Source organism: Siphateles boraxobius, unplaced genomic scaffold (genome assembly GCF_051911475.1).
Source record: "Siphateles boraxobius isolate OS27281-9 unplaced genomic scaffold, OSU_SipBor_1 95, whole genome shotgun sequence".
NCBI lineage: Eukaryota > Metazoa > Chordata > Actinopteri > Cypriniformes > Leuciscidae > Siphateles > Siphateles boraxobius.
In genome coordinates, this window is record NW_027509225.1 from 202,238 (window position 1) to 219,748 (window position 17,511).

The 17,511-nt window shown below is 41.7% G+C and overlaps 1 protein-coding gene across 8 annotated transcripts in view; it reads right to left on the reverse strand.

The window, feature by feature from the left end:
• The window catches only part of adgrd2 (adhesion G protein-coupled receptor D2), a 56,495-nt gene that overhangs the window by 18,857 nt on the left and 20,127 nt on the right, over nt 1-17,511 (reverse strand). For all 8 annotated transcript variants that reach the window (XM_077224957.1, XM_077224956.1, XM_077224955.1 and 5 more), the window contains 8 exons: nt 16,304-16,415; nt 15,769-15,891; nt 15,217-15,325; nt 12,636-12,741; nt 9,712-9,764; nt 9,492-9,615; nt 7,325-7,428; nt 7,098-7,200 (listed from right to left, as the gene is read on the reverse strand). In XM_077224957.1, the coding sequence (XP_077081072.1) occupies nt 7,098-7,200; nt 7,325-7,428; nt 9,492-9,615; nt 9,712-9,764; nt 12,636-12,741; nt 15,217-15,325; nt 15,769-15,891; nt 16,304-16,415 (834 nt within the window). The remainder of the gene's footprint in view (nt 1-7,097; nt 7,201-7,324; nt 7,429-9,491; nt 9,616-9,711; nt 9,765-12,635; nt 12,742-15,216; nt 15,326-15,768; nt 15,892-16,303; nt 16,416-17,511) is intronic.

Below are 17,511 nucleotides of genomic sequence, written 5' to 3' on the forward strand. Positions count from 1 at the left end.
GAACACGCCACTAACGCTGCCACCTTCCAGTGCCTAAACCAAAGCCTCCTGATGCCCCCGCAAACTTAAGGCGGGGAAGGACAGGGCTTAGGCCAGGGAAGTCACTGCTGTTCCTACAGGACCACTGGGAAAGCGTTCCCCGTACGTTGGAAGGAAGGGACGCTGCGGAAGCCACATCCAACCCAGAGGGAGGTAATGTGGAGAATACACATATGAACTGGGCGGAAACCGGGCAGTCTAACATATGGAATGTCACTGGGGTGGCTCCAGCCTAAGACGGGGGGAGACACACCGGACAGTGACGGCAGAGAGACTCTGCCGAGGGAAGACACGGGCTCACCGCAGGGAGCCGTATCGTGGAAGAATACACATATGGGGTCACCGAAGGGACCGCAACATATGGACCCAGCCTAACACAGGTTCCACACTGCTTACGAGTGGTAGGCCTAACACCAGACGTTCCGCACGTCCGACGTCGGAGGGGTTTGGAGGAACTCAACAGGGTTCAATTTTAAGGGAACTCAACTGGAGTAGAAAGGCGCACGTATCCAGTCCATAGGAGGGGAATGGCGCAGCAAGCCGACACTTGAACCGGGCTCACGGTGAAACTGGCTTCATGAGAAGGGAGCCGACGGGAAGCAGCGGTTCAACTAGGTGTCGTCCAGCCCCCAACTCTAGAATCTGTTTAGCAAAGTATATCGTCAACGCCCAGGCGGAGCACTTTACACTCATCATAGAGGAGCTCAACACCTAAGTGGACATGTTGCATCTCGGATCTTTGCCGAAATGAAGGCAAGCACTAAGTGCAACTTCGCATGGAAACAGCCTTCCCTCTCTGCTGAATTCCAACAGATACTTGAAGAGCTGGTCTGAGGTCTATGACTTGCATTCTGTACACATCCAAGCGAACGGACAGAGAAGCCAGGGCTGGATCTGCCTCCTCCAGGGCAGCGCTTGCAGGCTCACCACCTGCTCCTATTACGGGAGAGGTAGGAACCTTGGGCACAATCCGAGCCGGGGTCTCAGCTTGTGAGAGTTAGCCGGCCCAGACTCCAGGCACAATACGTTGACCGAAAGCGAGCAAGTCCCTACCCTCTAGTAGAGACCACGCGAGCAGGAGAACTGATATAATCAGAATTTTTAACTCACTGCCTGCAGTGGCTCAGGGGCGGTCTCTGCAGTGCAGTCGCACCAGGGACAAGGCCCAAGAGGATAAAGAGGGACACAAGGATTTACAAGACCTTGCTCCTCAGGAACCTGACGATCAGAACGTGCTTCTGCATACTTCTGCAACACGATGAGCGTCGTTTAAACACCGAGGCAACATCATTTTGAGGGTGAAGGAAAACAGCCTACTGCAACCCATCTTGCAGGAAAGAGAGCACTGAAGTGATCGAAAGCTTTCAGGATCTCCTCTGGAGAGAAGACGCACTCAACGACTAGGTTCCACTTCTAAAGGCGTAAGCACGCTACCCAATTCTAGGGGGTGCTCGCAGAAGTGATGGTAACTATCACATGTTCTTGTGATAGCCACCTGAACCTCCGCGTTCAGATGTAAGACCACCCGGAATCTCCGGGGGAAGAACGCGTGTTCCATCGTGCCCTGTCCCCGAAAGAGTTCTCAGGGGAAGTCAGAAAGGCTGTTGAAGGGAACCAGGTCTAGTTGGGCCAATAAGGGGCAACTATGAAGACCTGTTCCTCTCCTGACTTGGCACGTAGGTGCAAGCGACGGGCGCAAAAGACAGGAGCATTGCTCAACACAACATGTGAAGATCACTGGGCTTCAGGAGCATTTTCTGCTCAGCACTTGGGTGTGACAAGTTCACTGAGCTTCAGGAGCATTCCTGCTCAACACCTGAGTGTGATAAACTCACCGAGCTTCAGGAGCATTTCTGCTCAACACTTGAGTACGAAGAACCTCACTGAGCGACAGGAGCATTTCTGCTCAGCACTTGAGTGTGACAAGTTCACTGAACTTCAGGAGCATTCCTGCTCAACACCTGAGTGTGATAAACTCACTGAGTTTCAGGAGCATTTCTGCTCAACACTTGAGTGCGAAGAATTTCACTGAACAACAGGAGCATTTCTGCTCAGCACTTGAGTGTGACAAGTTCACTGAGCTTCAGGAGCATTACTGCTCAACACCTGAGTGTGATAAACTCACTGAGCTTCAGGAGCATTTCTGCTCAACACTTGAGTGCGAGGGACTTCACTGAGCACCAGGAGCATTTCTGCTCAGCACTGCGTGTGATGAATTCACTGAGCTACCTGTGATGGACTCACTGAGCTACAGGAGCATTGCTGCTCAACACCTGAGTGCGATGAACTTCACTGAGTTTCAGGAGCAATTCTGCTCAACATGAAGAGTGATGATTTCACTGACTTGCAGGCGCAAGGCGACCATGAGTCGCCGTCACTTTTAGAAGGCTCACTGGGGTTAAACGCATTTCTGCGGGCCCCTGGGGCAGCTGAGTCCCAGTGTTTGTCCAAGGGTAGTCCACTCGGTTTACCCAAACACTGGCGGAAAAATAAAACCGGGGGGGCAACTGAGCGGCCCCGGAATGGTCATGACCCAGCCGGACCCAGGGGATGGGAGTCTCCACTTGCCCTGGCTATAACTGTCGTGAGGCTCGATGGCGGCACGATTGAGTAAGCGGGAGGAGTGTAACAAGGCGCCCTCAGAAGCGTCTGACTCCAAGGAGGAGGTGACGGGTGAGTTTGTGACATGCAGGGGAAGCTTGCGCAACGGTCGCAATGTCTAACAACTCGAGGCACGAATGCCCGTGTAGTCGGGGGTCGCCCAGGCCCCCGTTAAAACACGCCCTTTGTACATGGCCCCTCTGTTGAAGAGGGTTTGGCAGCAGACCGGGATGAACTATAGTCACACAGGGTGAGCTGCTCTGCCACGGTCACCTCGGGACTCGATCGTGAAGCTAGCGCTGAAGCGGTCACATATGGAGGGAGCCAAAGGCTGCGACTACCATATACCCCAGGAGCCTCTGAAAGTTCTTTCAGTGGGACCCTTTCTCACTTCAACACCAGCTGAACACATTCTCATTGGAGAGACATGTTGGACCGAGTACCTCTCCAAAACTAGAAAAGAGATACTCAGCCCGTGGGCGAGATTACTCTCTTCCAGTTGACCTGAAGACCCAACGGGCTCTGGAGCACTCGAGGGGAAGGACACTGTACTGATACTCCACCCTTAGACGCAACACACAGGATGGCCTGCGGTGCGGGAGGTAGAGATCTGAAGCACCTGTCTTTCAGGTCAAAGCTGCAGACCAATCTTGGGCCAAGATGGTCACGACCCACCCCCTAGTAGCACGAAGAACGAGTTTACAACTGGCCTTCGTACCGGCTGGAGGAGCGGCTATATCAAATCCCTCGCCAGCAGGATAAGATAAGCACGCACAAGTCAGGAGCACTGCTCAACACTCGGTGTGATGAATATCACTGAATTTTCAGGAGCACGTCTGCTCAACACCTAATGTGATGACTATCACTGACTTGAGCGGGGTAGCCGAGCCTGAGTTGGGGCAGCAAAGTAGAGAGAGTGGTGTTAGTGTGCTGTGCAACACTTACCTGTCTCCACAAGCGGCAGGGGGCGCGTGAGAAGGCGGATGACCGGGTCCTCGAACGCACCAAGCTGCCTGCTGGCGACCAAGGGGGAGCTGAGGGGTGTAAGGCTATACAGGGTCACACCCGCCAGACTGGCCCTCTTGGGACCCAGGAACAGATGAAATTGCTCTCTCTTTGAAGTGTGGGTACCGCTTGCTCCGCTTTTTTTTTTTTTTTTTTACGGAGCCAGCGGCGGAACAGACACACACACAAACAAAGGCTCCACCCGGCCCTCACCCGGGGGGAGGGAGTGATCGTGCCACTCCAAGAGCATCTCATCCATTCCTGGGCGGCCCGCTCCGGAATGCTTTCGCTGTCGCTTGCCACCTGGCTTGGCAGCGCCTGGAGCGGGCTGGGCGTCTCTACTGCGGCCGGCTCCCTGCTGAGGCCTGGGTGGAGACTGCTGCGGAGGGCCAGCAGGAGCGGCGGCCGGAGAACGCCCACGGCGACGAGCAGGCGGAGGAGCTGCCACCGGCGGCGGCTGGAGGCAGCAGCTGGCCACCGGGGCAGGATGTGCCGGATGACCTCCGTCTGCGCTTGAGCGGCAGAGAACTGTTTGATGCAGTTCTCCACCGCGTCGCCGACCAGCCCAACCTGGGAAATTGGGGAGACCAGGAACCGAACCTTGTCCGCAACCGCCATACCAACCAGGCTGAGCCAACGAAGGCGCTACTGGACCACCAAGGTGGACATCGCCAGACCGATCACGCACGCTACGACACCCGTACCCCGGAGGGTGAGGTCGGATGCAGTGCGGTGCTCACCTATGAGCGCACGGTCTGGATTACCCTCGTGCATGCCATGGGTGCCCTAGCCTGCAGCAACGCCATGGCACGCAAGAGGAAGGGGCTTGCCCACAGGCTTTGTAAGCTCTGCCCGTCGGAACGGACGAAACTCACAGGCCTTAGGGGGGAGACGAGGATCCCCCCAAAAGGCAGCGGCCGCCGGACACAGGTGCACCTGTGTCGACAGACCGCTCCAATGGAGGGACACCTCGCAACCCTTCACCGTTCCTCCATCAAGGGTAATGAGGGGGAAAAGCTATTCAGGCAGTTTCTGGCAGAGAAAGATGCTGTTCACCACCTGATAAGCTCTCCATGCATTTCGGGAAAGAAAGGCACTGGGGCGGCGAGCTGAGAACCAGCGCGGCCCGCCCCAAGATACCAAACTCCAGATTCCAACCGAGACTGAACGGGACACGGTGGAGGTTCCACTCGAGCCCGGCAGCCTCGGCGGCCCGTTTCAGCATAGCTGATAATTCTGGATCCGGCTCGGGCAACATTGAACTCCCGGAGGGAGACAATGCAGCCGAGTCATCATCTCTAGAAGTCAGCTCACCCTCCGATGCTGCAATCGGCGTCCTGTCCTCCAGGGGAGCCCCGAGTGAAACCGCTGGCCCACCCATTACAGATGGACCAGCAGACAACACAGGAGGCTCCAGTGGTGACATCTTGAAAAAGACGCAAACGCACCCGTGTTGCTCTTTCAGAAAATAGGACCGTCACCAGTGTCGGAGCACACAGGGGAATGACCGCGGCAACACTGAACAGAGAACTGAAACAGTGAAGCACTCACTTTTCCGCCCTCTAACCAGCCATCAACACACACAAACATTTAGAAATTTGTTGCTGTTAAAACAGCAGCTGAGAGCTCAAAGCTCGCGATCACCGCTGCACTCGCGCTGTAGAACACCAGCACTGGGAGAGTCTTCCTGAAGAACACCGACACACTCGCTCGTTGTAGACAACAGCACTCTCAGAGACATCAAACGATCGGCTCCGAAGCGAAAGGCAACTAGTGCGTGCATCCACTTCCGTATTTATACCCGCGCCGCGGGGGCGGAGTGTGTGATGCGAATCACGCACGCCAATTACATTGGCTCGTTCAATAGTACTCGAAGAAGACAGGCTCTCTAGCGATCTCCCAATTCAGTCGACCGTCGACTACGTCTGACGTTCTCGACTGAAAGGGAACTAATGTTTTTTTACCTCGACGCTTTTTTGGCCAGGTCGCCATTGTAAATGAGAAAGTGTTCTCAATGTGCTTACCTGGTTAAATAAAGGTTTTATTATTATTATTATTATTTGACTGGAAGGGACAACGGGCGGCTATTTTCGTCAGTTGCGGCTCGTTGAGAAATATAATGATTCAGGAGAAATGGAGTTTAATTTATAAGGGCTTTTCTCAAGTGGAATGGATTTGACTGACGGCGCTCTGAAAAGTGAACAGACATATGCGCTGAATTAGAGTCGGTAAAAGTGAGTGGGTCCAGTATCATTGGTCTTAAAAAGTGCGTGGGTCTTGTCCCACACATTTACAGTGGTTCCGACACCCATGTTAAAAACTGTAGTTCATCACAAATATAAATATAGGTACACTACCATTCAAAAGATCGGTGTTGGTGAGATTTTTAAAATGTTTTTTAAATGAAAGAAGTCCGGGTTTATATAATAAAAATAAAAATAATATGACAAAACTATTATTGCAATTTAAAATATCTGTTTTCTATGTGAATATTTTGTAAAATGTTATTTATTCCTGTGATCAAAGCTGGATTTTAGAGCATCATTACTCCAGTCTTCAGTCACATGATCCTTCAGAAATCATTCTGATTGGCTGATTTAAACATTTCTGATTATTATCAATGTTGAAAACAGTTGTGCTGCTTCAGATTTTTGTGGAAACTGTGATACATTTTGTTCTTTGATGAATAGAAAGTTCAAAAGGACAGTATTTATTTGAAATATAAATCCTTTGTGCAACGTTTATACACGATCACAATACAATCAGTTTTGAGCAATTTAAAGCATTCTTGCAGAATAAAAAAGTATTAATTTCTTAACAGAAAAAATAATGCCAGAGTTTGGATTGGTAATTTATGCATGTGATTTTTCACTGAAGAAAACACCGTCTTAATCTCACAGCTGTTTCGCTACTTTTTATCAAAATCTTCAGATATTTATGAAAACATTTTAAAAAATCAAGCAATATCAAAGTCTGCATCCCTCAGGTCCTCTTTCCATGTTTTACCTGCTGTTAGTTCAGCAAACTCACATGGACTTTTATTGTTTATGGTTTTCTTTATATATAATTTCAGACTAAGTGATCTTCTAGGTCACATTCATGATAAAAAAAAATGTATTTAAAATAATTTCCTCCAATTAAAGCAGGCAAAAAACACAATGCTGAATTTCATACATTTGATGTGCAAAATATGGTTAATTTATCAACACTATAAAATCTCAACCTGATTTTCTGTCTGATGGTAGTGATAATTCAGTAGGATCAGTTTAAATCATCCAATCATCCTAAAATCATTTTTTGTAATTTTCAATGATAAATTTTGGACACAAATACGTTTTGTATCTGATGGTGTTGGTGAGCAAACCATTCTGTAGCCTGTTTGAGTATATGAAGTGTTGTGCCACATGGAGAGGTATAAATGTGAATGTGTTACACAGATATAGAAGGCAGACCTGGTTTCCCGCAGCCCAGTCGCTGAAGATCAGGAGTAACTGAGCGACAGTCAGAGCCACGATCAGGTTTTTGTGCACCGTAGTCCGATCTGACTTGGGAACGCTAGAGAGAGACAGAGAGCAACACATAATACCATCTGTGAGACGCTGCACGTGGGAGAGAAAAGTTGCATGGTTATTGTTTTGTGTAATCATTATACAATTGAACATCTATAAAAAAAACTCACCCAACAGCCACAAAGAGAATGAGTGTGAAGAGGAGACCACAGAGAGACACACCAGAGCCAATCAAACTGAGGATCTGCAGAGCCGTCTCATGTTCAACACTTCTCTACAACACACACACACAAGCACACAGAGACACACAAGCACACAGAGACACACGCACACGCACACAGACACACGCACGCACACAGACACGCACACACACACACGCACACACACACACACACACACACACAGACCCATACGCACACAGACCCACACGCACACAAATACAGACACGCACACACACACAGACACGCGCACACACACAGACACGCACGCACACAGACACATACACACACACACACAGACACACAAGCACACAGAGACACGCACACACAGAGACACGCACACACAGAGACACACGCACACACACACAGACACGCGCACACACACAGACACGCACGCACACACAGACCCACATGCACACATACACACACACACACAGACCCACACGCACACAGACCCACACGCACACAAATACAGACACGCACACACACACAGACACGCGCACACACACAGACACACGTACCCACACAGACACGCACGCACACACCCACACGCACACAGACACACGCACGCACACAGACACGCACACACATACAGACACGCACACACACACACACACACACACACAGACACGCACACACAAAGACAAGCACACACAGACACGCACACACACACACCAACACGCACACAGACACACACACACGTTGCACGCAAACACACACACACACACACACACACACACACACACACACACACACACACACACACACACACACACACACGTGAAGAAAGTGCATCATAAGTGCATAAGAAAGCAAAATTAAAATGGACTGACTGAACTTCATAACTCTTTCCCCGTCAGTGTTTAAGAGAAAAGAAAAAAAAAGGTTGCCAGCAACTGCCAGCATTTTTGATAATTTTCGCAAAAATTGCATGAAATATATCAAAAGAAAGAACAGACTCTCTGCTTTAAAAAAAAACTTTCTGCATTATTTTTTTTAAATCAACAATTGAATGTGGGCAAGTTTAATAAAAAAAGCTACTACTTCCAGATGGGATTCAGAATGATGATGATCAAAACACAGATGCAGTAGATCGAGTCCATCAACACTCCCAAAGCTTCACAGTCCTAAAGCTCGTCCTGGGTCGACATTTCATTCAGTAACATTCTGTGTAATGTTTTATGATCGTGTTATTTTACATATGCATGAATGATTACATATGAGATCGCTTGTTTCTGCTTCTTTGCATGTGTTTTGATCTGGAGATTCTGTACTCTTTCAGAACATGTGTAATAGCGCCCCCTAGCGTATTACAGTGAAAACGCGGAGAATTCCATGTTTGGCATGGAAAGAGTTGTAAAAAAATGAATTACTCCTAAAACTGTTACACATAATTACACAGTGTGTATAAGTTATTAACATTTACTATGAAATTAATGAATATCCGATTTTTTTCTGGTTTCACTATATTATTTTGACTATATATGATTTCACTCTATATTATTGGCTCTTTTAATAATAATAATAATAATTATTAATATTTTATTTTATATATATGCGCCTTTAAAAGCAGCTTCTCAAAGATAAACAAAACATAAAACAAATAATTAAAATAATTCAAAAAAAAAAAATCAGTAAGCTTTAGCTAGTCTAAAAAAAAATACGTCTTAAGTTGAGTTTTAAAAATCCCAAAAGTCTGAACTTAATTTAACACTTTCTTTTTCTCTGCAAATACATAATGCAATTTTTTTTAAAGCAAAGTAATTCATTCTTGGTCAAATTCGAGGAATAAAAGATTTTAAAAAAAGGTAACTGATACTTTTTATCTCACAATTCTGACGTTTTCCTCCGAATTGCACGTTTATAACTCTCAATTGCACACACACACACACACACACAAACACACACATTCTGAGAAATACAGTAAGAATTGAGGGATATAAACTTGCAACTGCGGGGAAAAAAAGTCACAATTACGAGTTTACATCTTGCAGTTCTGACTTTTTTCTCAGAACTTTAAAATATGAATGTGCAATTTTCTTCCTTGGTGGAAATGAGTATCTAGTCCATTTATGAGTCTGAAAGATTGCTTCATCTATCAGCGCTGAAACCTCCTCACCTGAACCTCGTAGATCTGCAACAGCAAGGCGAAGTTGGTAGTGTGGTTACAGTAACAAGAAGTGAAATTATTCTGGGAGGAAATAACGGCGCAGCCCTTTGTTGACCAGCCTCCCCTCTCTAACCTGAGGCGTCAAGACACAACAACATCTCAGCAGTTACTAACAACAACATCAGGCCAGTCATAATCTGATAAACGTAAATAAATGAAAAGCACTTACATCAGGTCAAAATCCCAAAATGCACAGATAGGGATCAATCTCAATGTACTGTTCTAAAGAGTAAAAAAAGACACACACACACACACAGGGGTTAAAGTGGGCCGGAACGGTCCGGAACTGTGTTCCGGCACCTCAGATAAATTATTAAACAAATAGATTCATTAATCTCAACGAATCTCGCTGGTCCCGAGATCAACCTCCCTTCCTCCCCGCTGAACGCGAGTGATTATAAATGCGTGAAATGCACTCACGGCGGTCGAGCGCGGTAAAGTTAGTTTAATGCTCGATATTTCGACGGACATTGCTTTCCCTTGCCACTGTTCTATAAGGTCGGTAGTCTTACAAATATATCAATAGCAGGATTAGTTTTAATATTATGTAACCCTTATCGACATTAAATATTCGTTCAAAATCACCGTGCATTAATGCTGCATATTTATACCTGAGAACGCTTTGACGCATTTCCACAACGCATGCATGAGGGAACGTCTGCCAATTCCACCAACTGCGTTAAACGTAGCCTATAATTTGTATTATTTAAAATTACTTTTCAAATTCAAAAGCTTGTAGAAGGTTCCTGTTGGCAATGCTGATCTGATAGCCTTGAGTAAATTAACTTATTTAAGAAAATGATTCATAAAACTCATCAGTTGAGCCTATGTTTACTTTCTTCACTGACACAGACGAAAATGAAAAGACTATCAGGAAAAGTTCAGCTTTATGAGGGGAAGAAATACGGCAGGATGAGGAGACTGAGAGAAAAATAAAGATTTAAGATGAGAGAGCAGGTATTGACAAATAATCTAATGCACACTGACATGGTTTTAAAGCTATTTATTATCCATTTTTGGCCTTCAAAAGTCTTAAATTGCACATATGTAGGTCAGAGAAATCAAAATTTTCATGTTCATGTTCAGCAATTTTAACATAGTATCGTCATCATATCAGTGTTGATGGACCAAAATAAAACCATTAAAATATCAAGTAAATAAGTATTGTGATATGTGGTGCCACAGTGACACTCTTGTCCCAAAAAGTATTGCTATACCACGATACTCAATATGTTGTCCCACGGTGAGTCATTTTCCGTTGTTGCGCCTACACAAAGTTTGAGGGTTCCCATACCTACTAAATCCCACTTTAACCACTGACAAACACACACACACACACACACACACACACACACACACACACACACACACACACACACACACACACACACACACACACACACACACACACACACACACACACACACACACACACTTCATTCAATCCTGCTAAAGAGAGATTCATTTTAAACAGTTCAGTTCACTGTTTTTTTTAAAGAAATTAATCCTTTTATTCAGCAAGAACACATTAAATGGATCAAAAGTGACAGTAAAGACATTTCTGTGTTACAAAAGATTCTATTTTAAATAAATGCTGTTCTTTGAACGTTCTATTAATCAAAGAATCCTGTAAAATAAAAAGTATCATAGTTTCCACAAAATCATGAAGCAGCAAAAACGGTTTTCAGCATTGATAATAATCATAAATGTTTCTTGAGCATCAGATCATCATATTATAATGATTTCTGAAGGATCATGTGACACTAAAGACTGGAGTAATGATGCTGAAAATTCAGCTTTGATCACAGGAATAAATTACACTTTACAAAATATTCACATAGAAAACAGTTATTTTAAAATGTAATAATAGTTCACAATACTATTTTTTTCAAATGAGACTTCTTTCAATTTTTTTTTAAAAATCAGTGACATCTCATTGTCCCTCTCGCCTGTCACATGTACTGTATTACGTACTGAGGTAATAACTATAAATTGTGCATAATTACATGCAAATAACCCTAAACCAAACCCTAATAGTAAGTACATACTTATTTCATATTACTCAGTACTTAAATCTATACAGTAATTACACTGTAACAATAAAAAGTGCAACCATAAAAATCTTACTGACCCCTAAACTTTTGACTGGTAGTTTCTCACACAAGGCTATCGAGTGATATTGAGCACTGTTAAGGCACCTTTGCTTTAACGCCTCTAGAGTCTACATTGTATGCAAAAGAGATGCTTTAACATTCAGCAAAATCTTATATTCCTATAACTCTGAAAGTCTGTAATAACATAATTTTTCAACGCTATTCCAAATATTTAGACCCATTATAACAATATCTTTATGAGTGTAGGCAAAGCTAATTTCAGAAATGAGTTAATAGTTTCTGAAAATATGCTAACACACTAAAACTATGGAAGAAAAATAATGTCCAACGTGATTTTGAAACAAAAAAGCTTGTTGAATTGCACCAATAAAAAAAAAATGCATTGCATTAAACACAAACACAGCTTTTGTGTCTTTATCATCTTTTCTGCATATATTCTCTGACAATCACCAAATACTCTTACCGCTTGCTCCATTTCTGTAAATCTGTTTTTGTGAATGAAATGAATGAACCGTTGCTCCGGTCTTCTGGTGAGCTGGACTAACTGACGGAGATTATTAATCGGTAATCTACTGCTATTCCTGCAATTATATCTGAAATGTTGAATTTTCTGTCGAATTTGAACCACTGAATTTGTGGAAGTGAAATAAATGGACCGAAAAATTGCCTGTCAAATATTATGGGTTGTATTTTTAAACGGAAAGAATATTTTGCAAGTGAAATCTGAAAGGTACATTATGGATTATTGAATTTTTAATAATGAAAATGTGTGTCAAATATTTTGGATTGAAATATTCACAGCATAAATATACAAGCATGTTGAATTACAGCCCATAAAAATGCAGTGCATTAAAATGCAAGCACGGTTAATGCAATGCATATTTTTTTTCAATTAGTGCAATTCAACAAGGTTTTTTGTTTCAAAAACATTTGCCATTATATTTCTTGCCTACAAGCGGACACCTGTTATTCCCCATACCTGAACCCTGTGCTGGAGTGTGAAGTGTATGGCCACGCTGACCGGCTGTCCGTCGGCCAGCACTGAACTGGAGATCACCGATGAGCCCAAGACGGTTCCCACATACCTGATGCACAACCACACATCAACATCAGCCATCTGACAAAACCAGCATGTGGGAATTACTGATACAGGAAGTAACAACGATTCTCTTTATGATTACTGTATGTCTGACCCACATTTAAGTTTGAAGTATGGACCCTTTTCACATCACATAAGAAGAAACTTCTAAAGTCATGAACAGAAAACTACAACAAATATAATTTTTACCTTCCCATTTGCCCCAAAAGCAAAGATCCATGATAGTGTTTTTACGACTTCCCAATTTATTAGAGTATTATTAGTAGACTCTCCACTTAATATCTGCTTTATTTTGATGCTCCCAACAGACTATAAGTAACTTTGCAACTACATGTCAACTTATTCTCCTAACCTGTACCTAAAAGTCTATTAATACTCTAATGAGAGGGACTTTTTGGATGTGGAAGAACTGGATATCTACAGTCAAGAAATTTTTGGCTACTTAATCTGCAGCTGCGTATGGGAGTTATCATTAACGTTATTTTATTTGTCTCTCTCCGGATGAATTTTAATTTATCCCTTGTTATTCGGATACTGCTCAATGTCCCGAAGTGCAATGGGGTGGGGGGTGTGGTTAGAGGGGAATTAGTAGTTGTATAAGTTTTCTTTCTTATATTGCAAAATATTGTCAACCTTATCAAAATAAATAAAAACACTAAATTACAAAAAAATACTCTAATGACAGTTAGTTGACATGTAGTTGCAAAGTTACTTATAGAATGTCTAAAGTGGACCATAGAAATAAAGTGTAAAAGAAAAAAAGAGATTAATTACGTTGGTCAGAAGAAAGAAATTTGTCACATTAGCTGTCACTCACTAGACACTCACACAACTAGAGACACTCACACAACTAGTTTTCTTTCATTTAATGCCAAGGTAATAAAACACCAACACTGTAAAAAAAAAGTTTCAACTTGAAAAAGTGAGTGTTTGTGCTGCCTTAAAATGTGAAGTTTAGTCAACTTGAAATGTGAAGCTGTACTAAGTGACAACTTGGATATTTGAGTTGACTAAACTTAAATAAATTTAAGGCAGCACAAATACTTACTTTTTGAAGTTGAAACAAATGTTTTTTTTACAGTGAAGTATATTGTTATGAACAAACAAAAAAATTAATAAGTAAAAAAAAACTATCTATGATTTACAATCTAGGGTTGGGAGTCGAAAATCAAATAGTTGAGGTCAAGAATCGGATACTTGTTATAAAATTTCAATTTCATTTCCCCTTATCGATTCCTTTACGTGCATTTTAAAATGACTTTAACCCCATCAAGAGCAAGACGACTCGCACGCTGTTTTCTGTGCTGTACATCCAGTGAAAATGAGATCAAAGAAAAAGTGATTTTAGTGTGATTTTAAACCATTCTAGTGCAAGAAGACTCGCACGCCATTTTCTTTTTTCATTTTTCACATCCAAAGTGCGCTCACATAAAGCCGCCTCTCTGATCAGTGATACTGAACTTAACTGAATGTAAACCGTAAAACACACACACACACACACACACACACACACACACACACACACACACACACACACACACACACACACACACACACACACACACACACACACACACACACACGCATCAGTATATTGGATCCATGAGCTTTTAAAGAGACAGTAGCCTAATATTCCTGCTGCTGTCTCTATAATAGCGTTAATCAACAACAAAAGACAAAGAGAAAATTAACGCTGTTCTTGACGGAATATTGATACTATATTTGTAATGTATATTTTATTTATAAATTATCAATAAAAGTATTTATAAAATAATCACTGCTCAGTTGTATTTTTTTTGTGTGATTGTTTATTTGTTCTTTTTTAATTGCTGAGTGTTTCCTTGTCTTTAATAATATAAGTATATTTATTTTAGTTAGGCTAGTTGTTTTTGCTGTGGTATTATTAAATCATAGGCAAAAGTTCCTCTGTTAATTTGTTTTCATGGTATTCAGCTTCAAAGAAACGTTTTGCAATAAAACTTAAGGTACGAAAGTCCGAAATTTTCGTATGCGTTTTTTTCGTATTTGTCATTCGGTGGCTCTCAATCGTCAAAAAACTCTCAAAATGCTTGCTAAGGATCAAAACCTGATCTAAATTTTTTTATGCCGGACGAAAGTTTCGTGGGCAGTGTGTAAACGTGATTGACGTACCGTGAGGTCGTATTTATTTTTAAATGGCGTGTGAAGATTTGGGACGAGAATTTCGGACTCTGTGCAAGGACCTTTAGAATAAATGTAAAAGATTTCTAAGTTATTTTTTTAAAAGTTTATTAGGAATCGATAAGCAGAATCAGAATCATTAAAATTCAAATGATAACCAATCCTATTAATACCTGTGGAAATGCATGATCACATTCTGGGAAAAGGGTCCATTACTATCACGTAGTGCAAGTTAATTTGTAAGAAAATATTAAACATTTAATCGTTTGACAGGCGTAATTTTCCACTGAGCTTGGCTTACCTGTGCGATCCATCACTGACTATGGGAGAAAGGCTAATGTTTTCCTCTCTCTCTGAGAGACACTTCACAGAGCTGTACCATGTGTTCAATAAAGTCACCTTTCTGAAGTCTAAACAAATATAAAACAAGGGAAGAACACTGTGAAAGGTTCACTGTAAATCATGAAACTTCATCGCCTATCAAACATGGTTTTAATCATGGCTTTTGGCTTGCTTAGTTGGGGACATTTCATTTAATATTCAACAATATTATTGATCTGCCTGCATTGACACCATTATATGAGAACTGAACTGAGCTGGACGATGACATCACGGTTTTCTCCAGAGCGGCTATATATATATATGTATAAATGAAATAAATTAATAACTTTTTTACAACAAAAATGAACCATCACTGAACTTACTTAAGCTGGACTATGAAACTGTTTTCTTCTAGAAACAAACTTTGTTGCATTATTTTCCTGTTATCTCTGTAAAGCCGCTTTGAAGCACTCTGTATTGTAAAAAGCGCTGTATAAATAAAGCTGACTTGACTTGACTTAATCATCCCTACCATTGTTATGTAGTTCCTTGATGTTTTTAGCGGAGACAGAGATGCAGTCTCGATTGCCCACATCCGACCCACAGAACGCAGGAACGAGAGAAGCGTCAGACAGAAGCTGTTGGACCTGCAGCTCTGAAACACAGAAGCAGTTTCTGGCTGGAGATCGCTGTGTGTATCAGTGGCTCACTGCAAAAAATATGTCTTGTTTTTTGATATAAACAAATAAAAATGAAGTGAGTTTTTGCTTAAAACAAGCTAAATGATCTGCCAATGGGGTAAGAAAAATAATCTTGTTTTCCATTTGTATCAAAGTTTTTTTTCTTATTCTAATTTTGATTTAGATTTTTTTTTTTAAACAAGATATAATTTCTTATGTAATTTTATTTATCAAATTAATGCTTCTTGATTTATAGAATCTTTAGATATTTGGACTGGATACAAGACAAAAATACAAAGTAAGAAAAGCATGTCTTGCAGTCGCAGTGCTCTCGTTTGCTCTCTCTCAGTGTGTGTGTGTGTGTGTGTGTGTGTGTGTGTAACTCACTGATATTGTGGCTGTGTATCTGCACGCTGTCTGTGTCGTCCATCAGCAGAGAGTTCAGGTTGCTCAGCATTCGGTCTACAGTCTGGACGACAGCCATCGGCCCCTTCACTACCTACAATTATTCAAACCAAACTTTATTCAGACACCAGATATCATTTTTGATATTTTTTTTACTAGTGGGTTCAGGACACTATAGTTAAGTGAGGATAGCAAAATAAAGTAAACTGTGACATATACCCAAATATTCTTCATACAGTGACTAAAATTTATAAAAATTTGGGTCCAAAAAATGATTGGGACACTTTGAGCTGATCATGTTTTTCTGAAGTGTTTTTTCTTTAATTGCTAATGCACCTTTTTACACACAGACTGAACAACATGAAGCATTGCTTGGTGATTGTTTGAGCTAAACTGGTATTATCTAATTGTGTAGTTAAATTTAACAGCTGACAGATATTCAACATAATTCATGTGTGAGAGTCTAACAGAAGGACGGACAAAACCAGTCAAATATCAACTGATGTGATAGAGATCTTGTCATATTTTATTACCATTTTAATATATGTAATATATATATATATATATATATATATATATATATATATATATATATATATATATATATATATATATATATATACGAATAAACTGCTCATGTGAGAAATGTTGAAATTTTGGTTTGACTGTACATCACAGATTTATCAAGGTTTCCTTTAAAACTCCTTTTGATGGCAAAGTAAATAACCTGGAAATAACCAAATAATAAAAATAATAAACCAAATATAAACGCAACATCACACTGTAGTGATGATATCAGAGGAACGGCCTCTTGCTCTTTGTGATATTGCTTAATTGTGAAACTAATTTTTGACTGTTTTTACATTTTAATATGCATTAATTACTGAATCATTAAGTATCAGACTACTTTTCAGAAGTTTTAGGTCGGTAAGATTTTTAAACAAAATTTCAAACACCAAGGATGCATTTATTTGATCAGAAATACAATAAAAACAGTAATATTGTGAAATATTTGTATTATTTAAAATATCTGTTTTCTGTGTGATAGTAAAACGTAATTTATTCCTGTGATCAAAGCTGTATTTTCAGCATCATTACTCCAGTCTTCAGTGTCACATGATCCTTCAGAAATCACTATAATATGATGATTTGATTATCAAGAAACAATATATGATTATTATTATCAATTT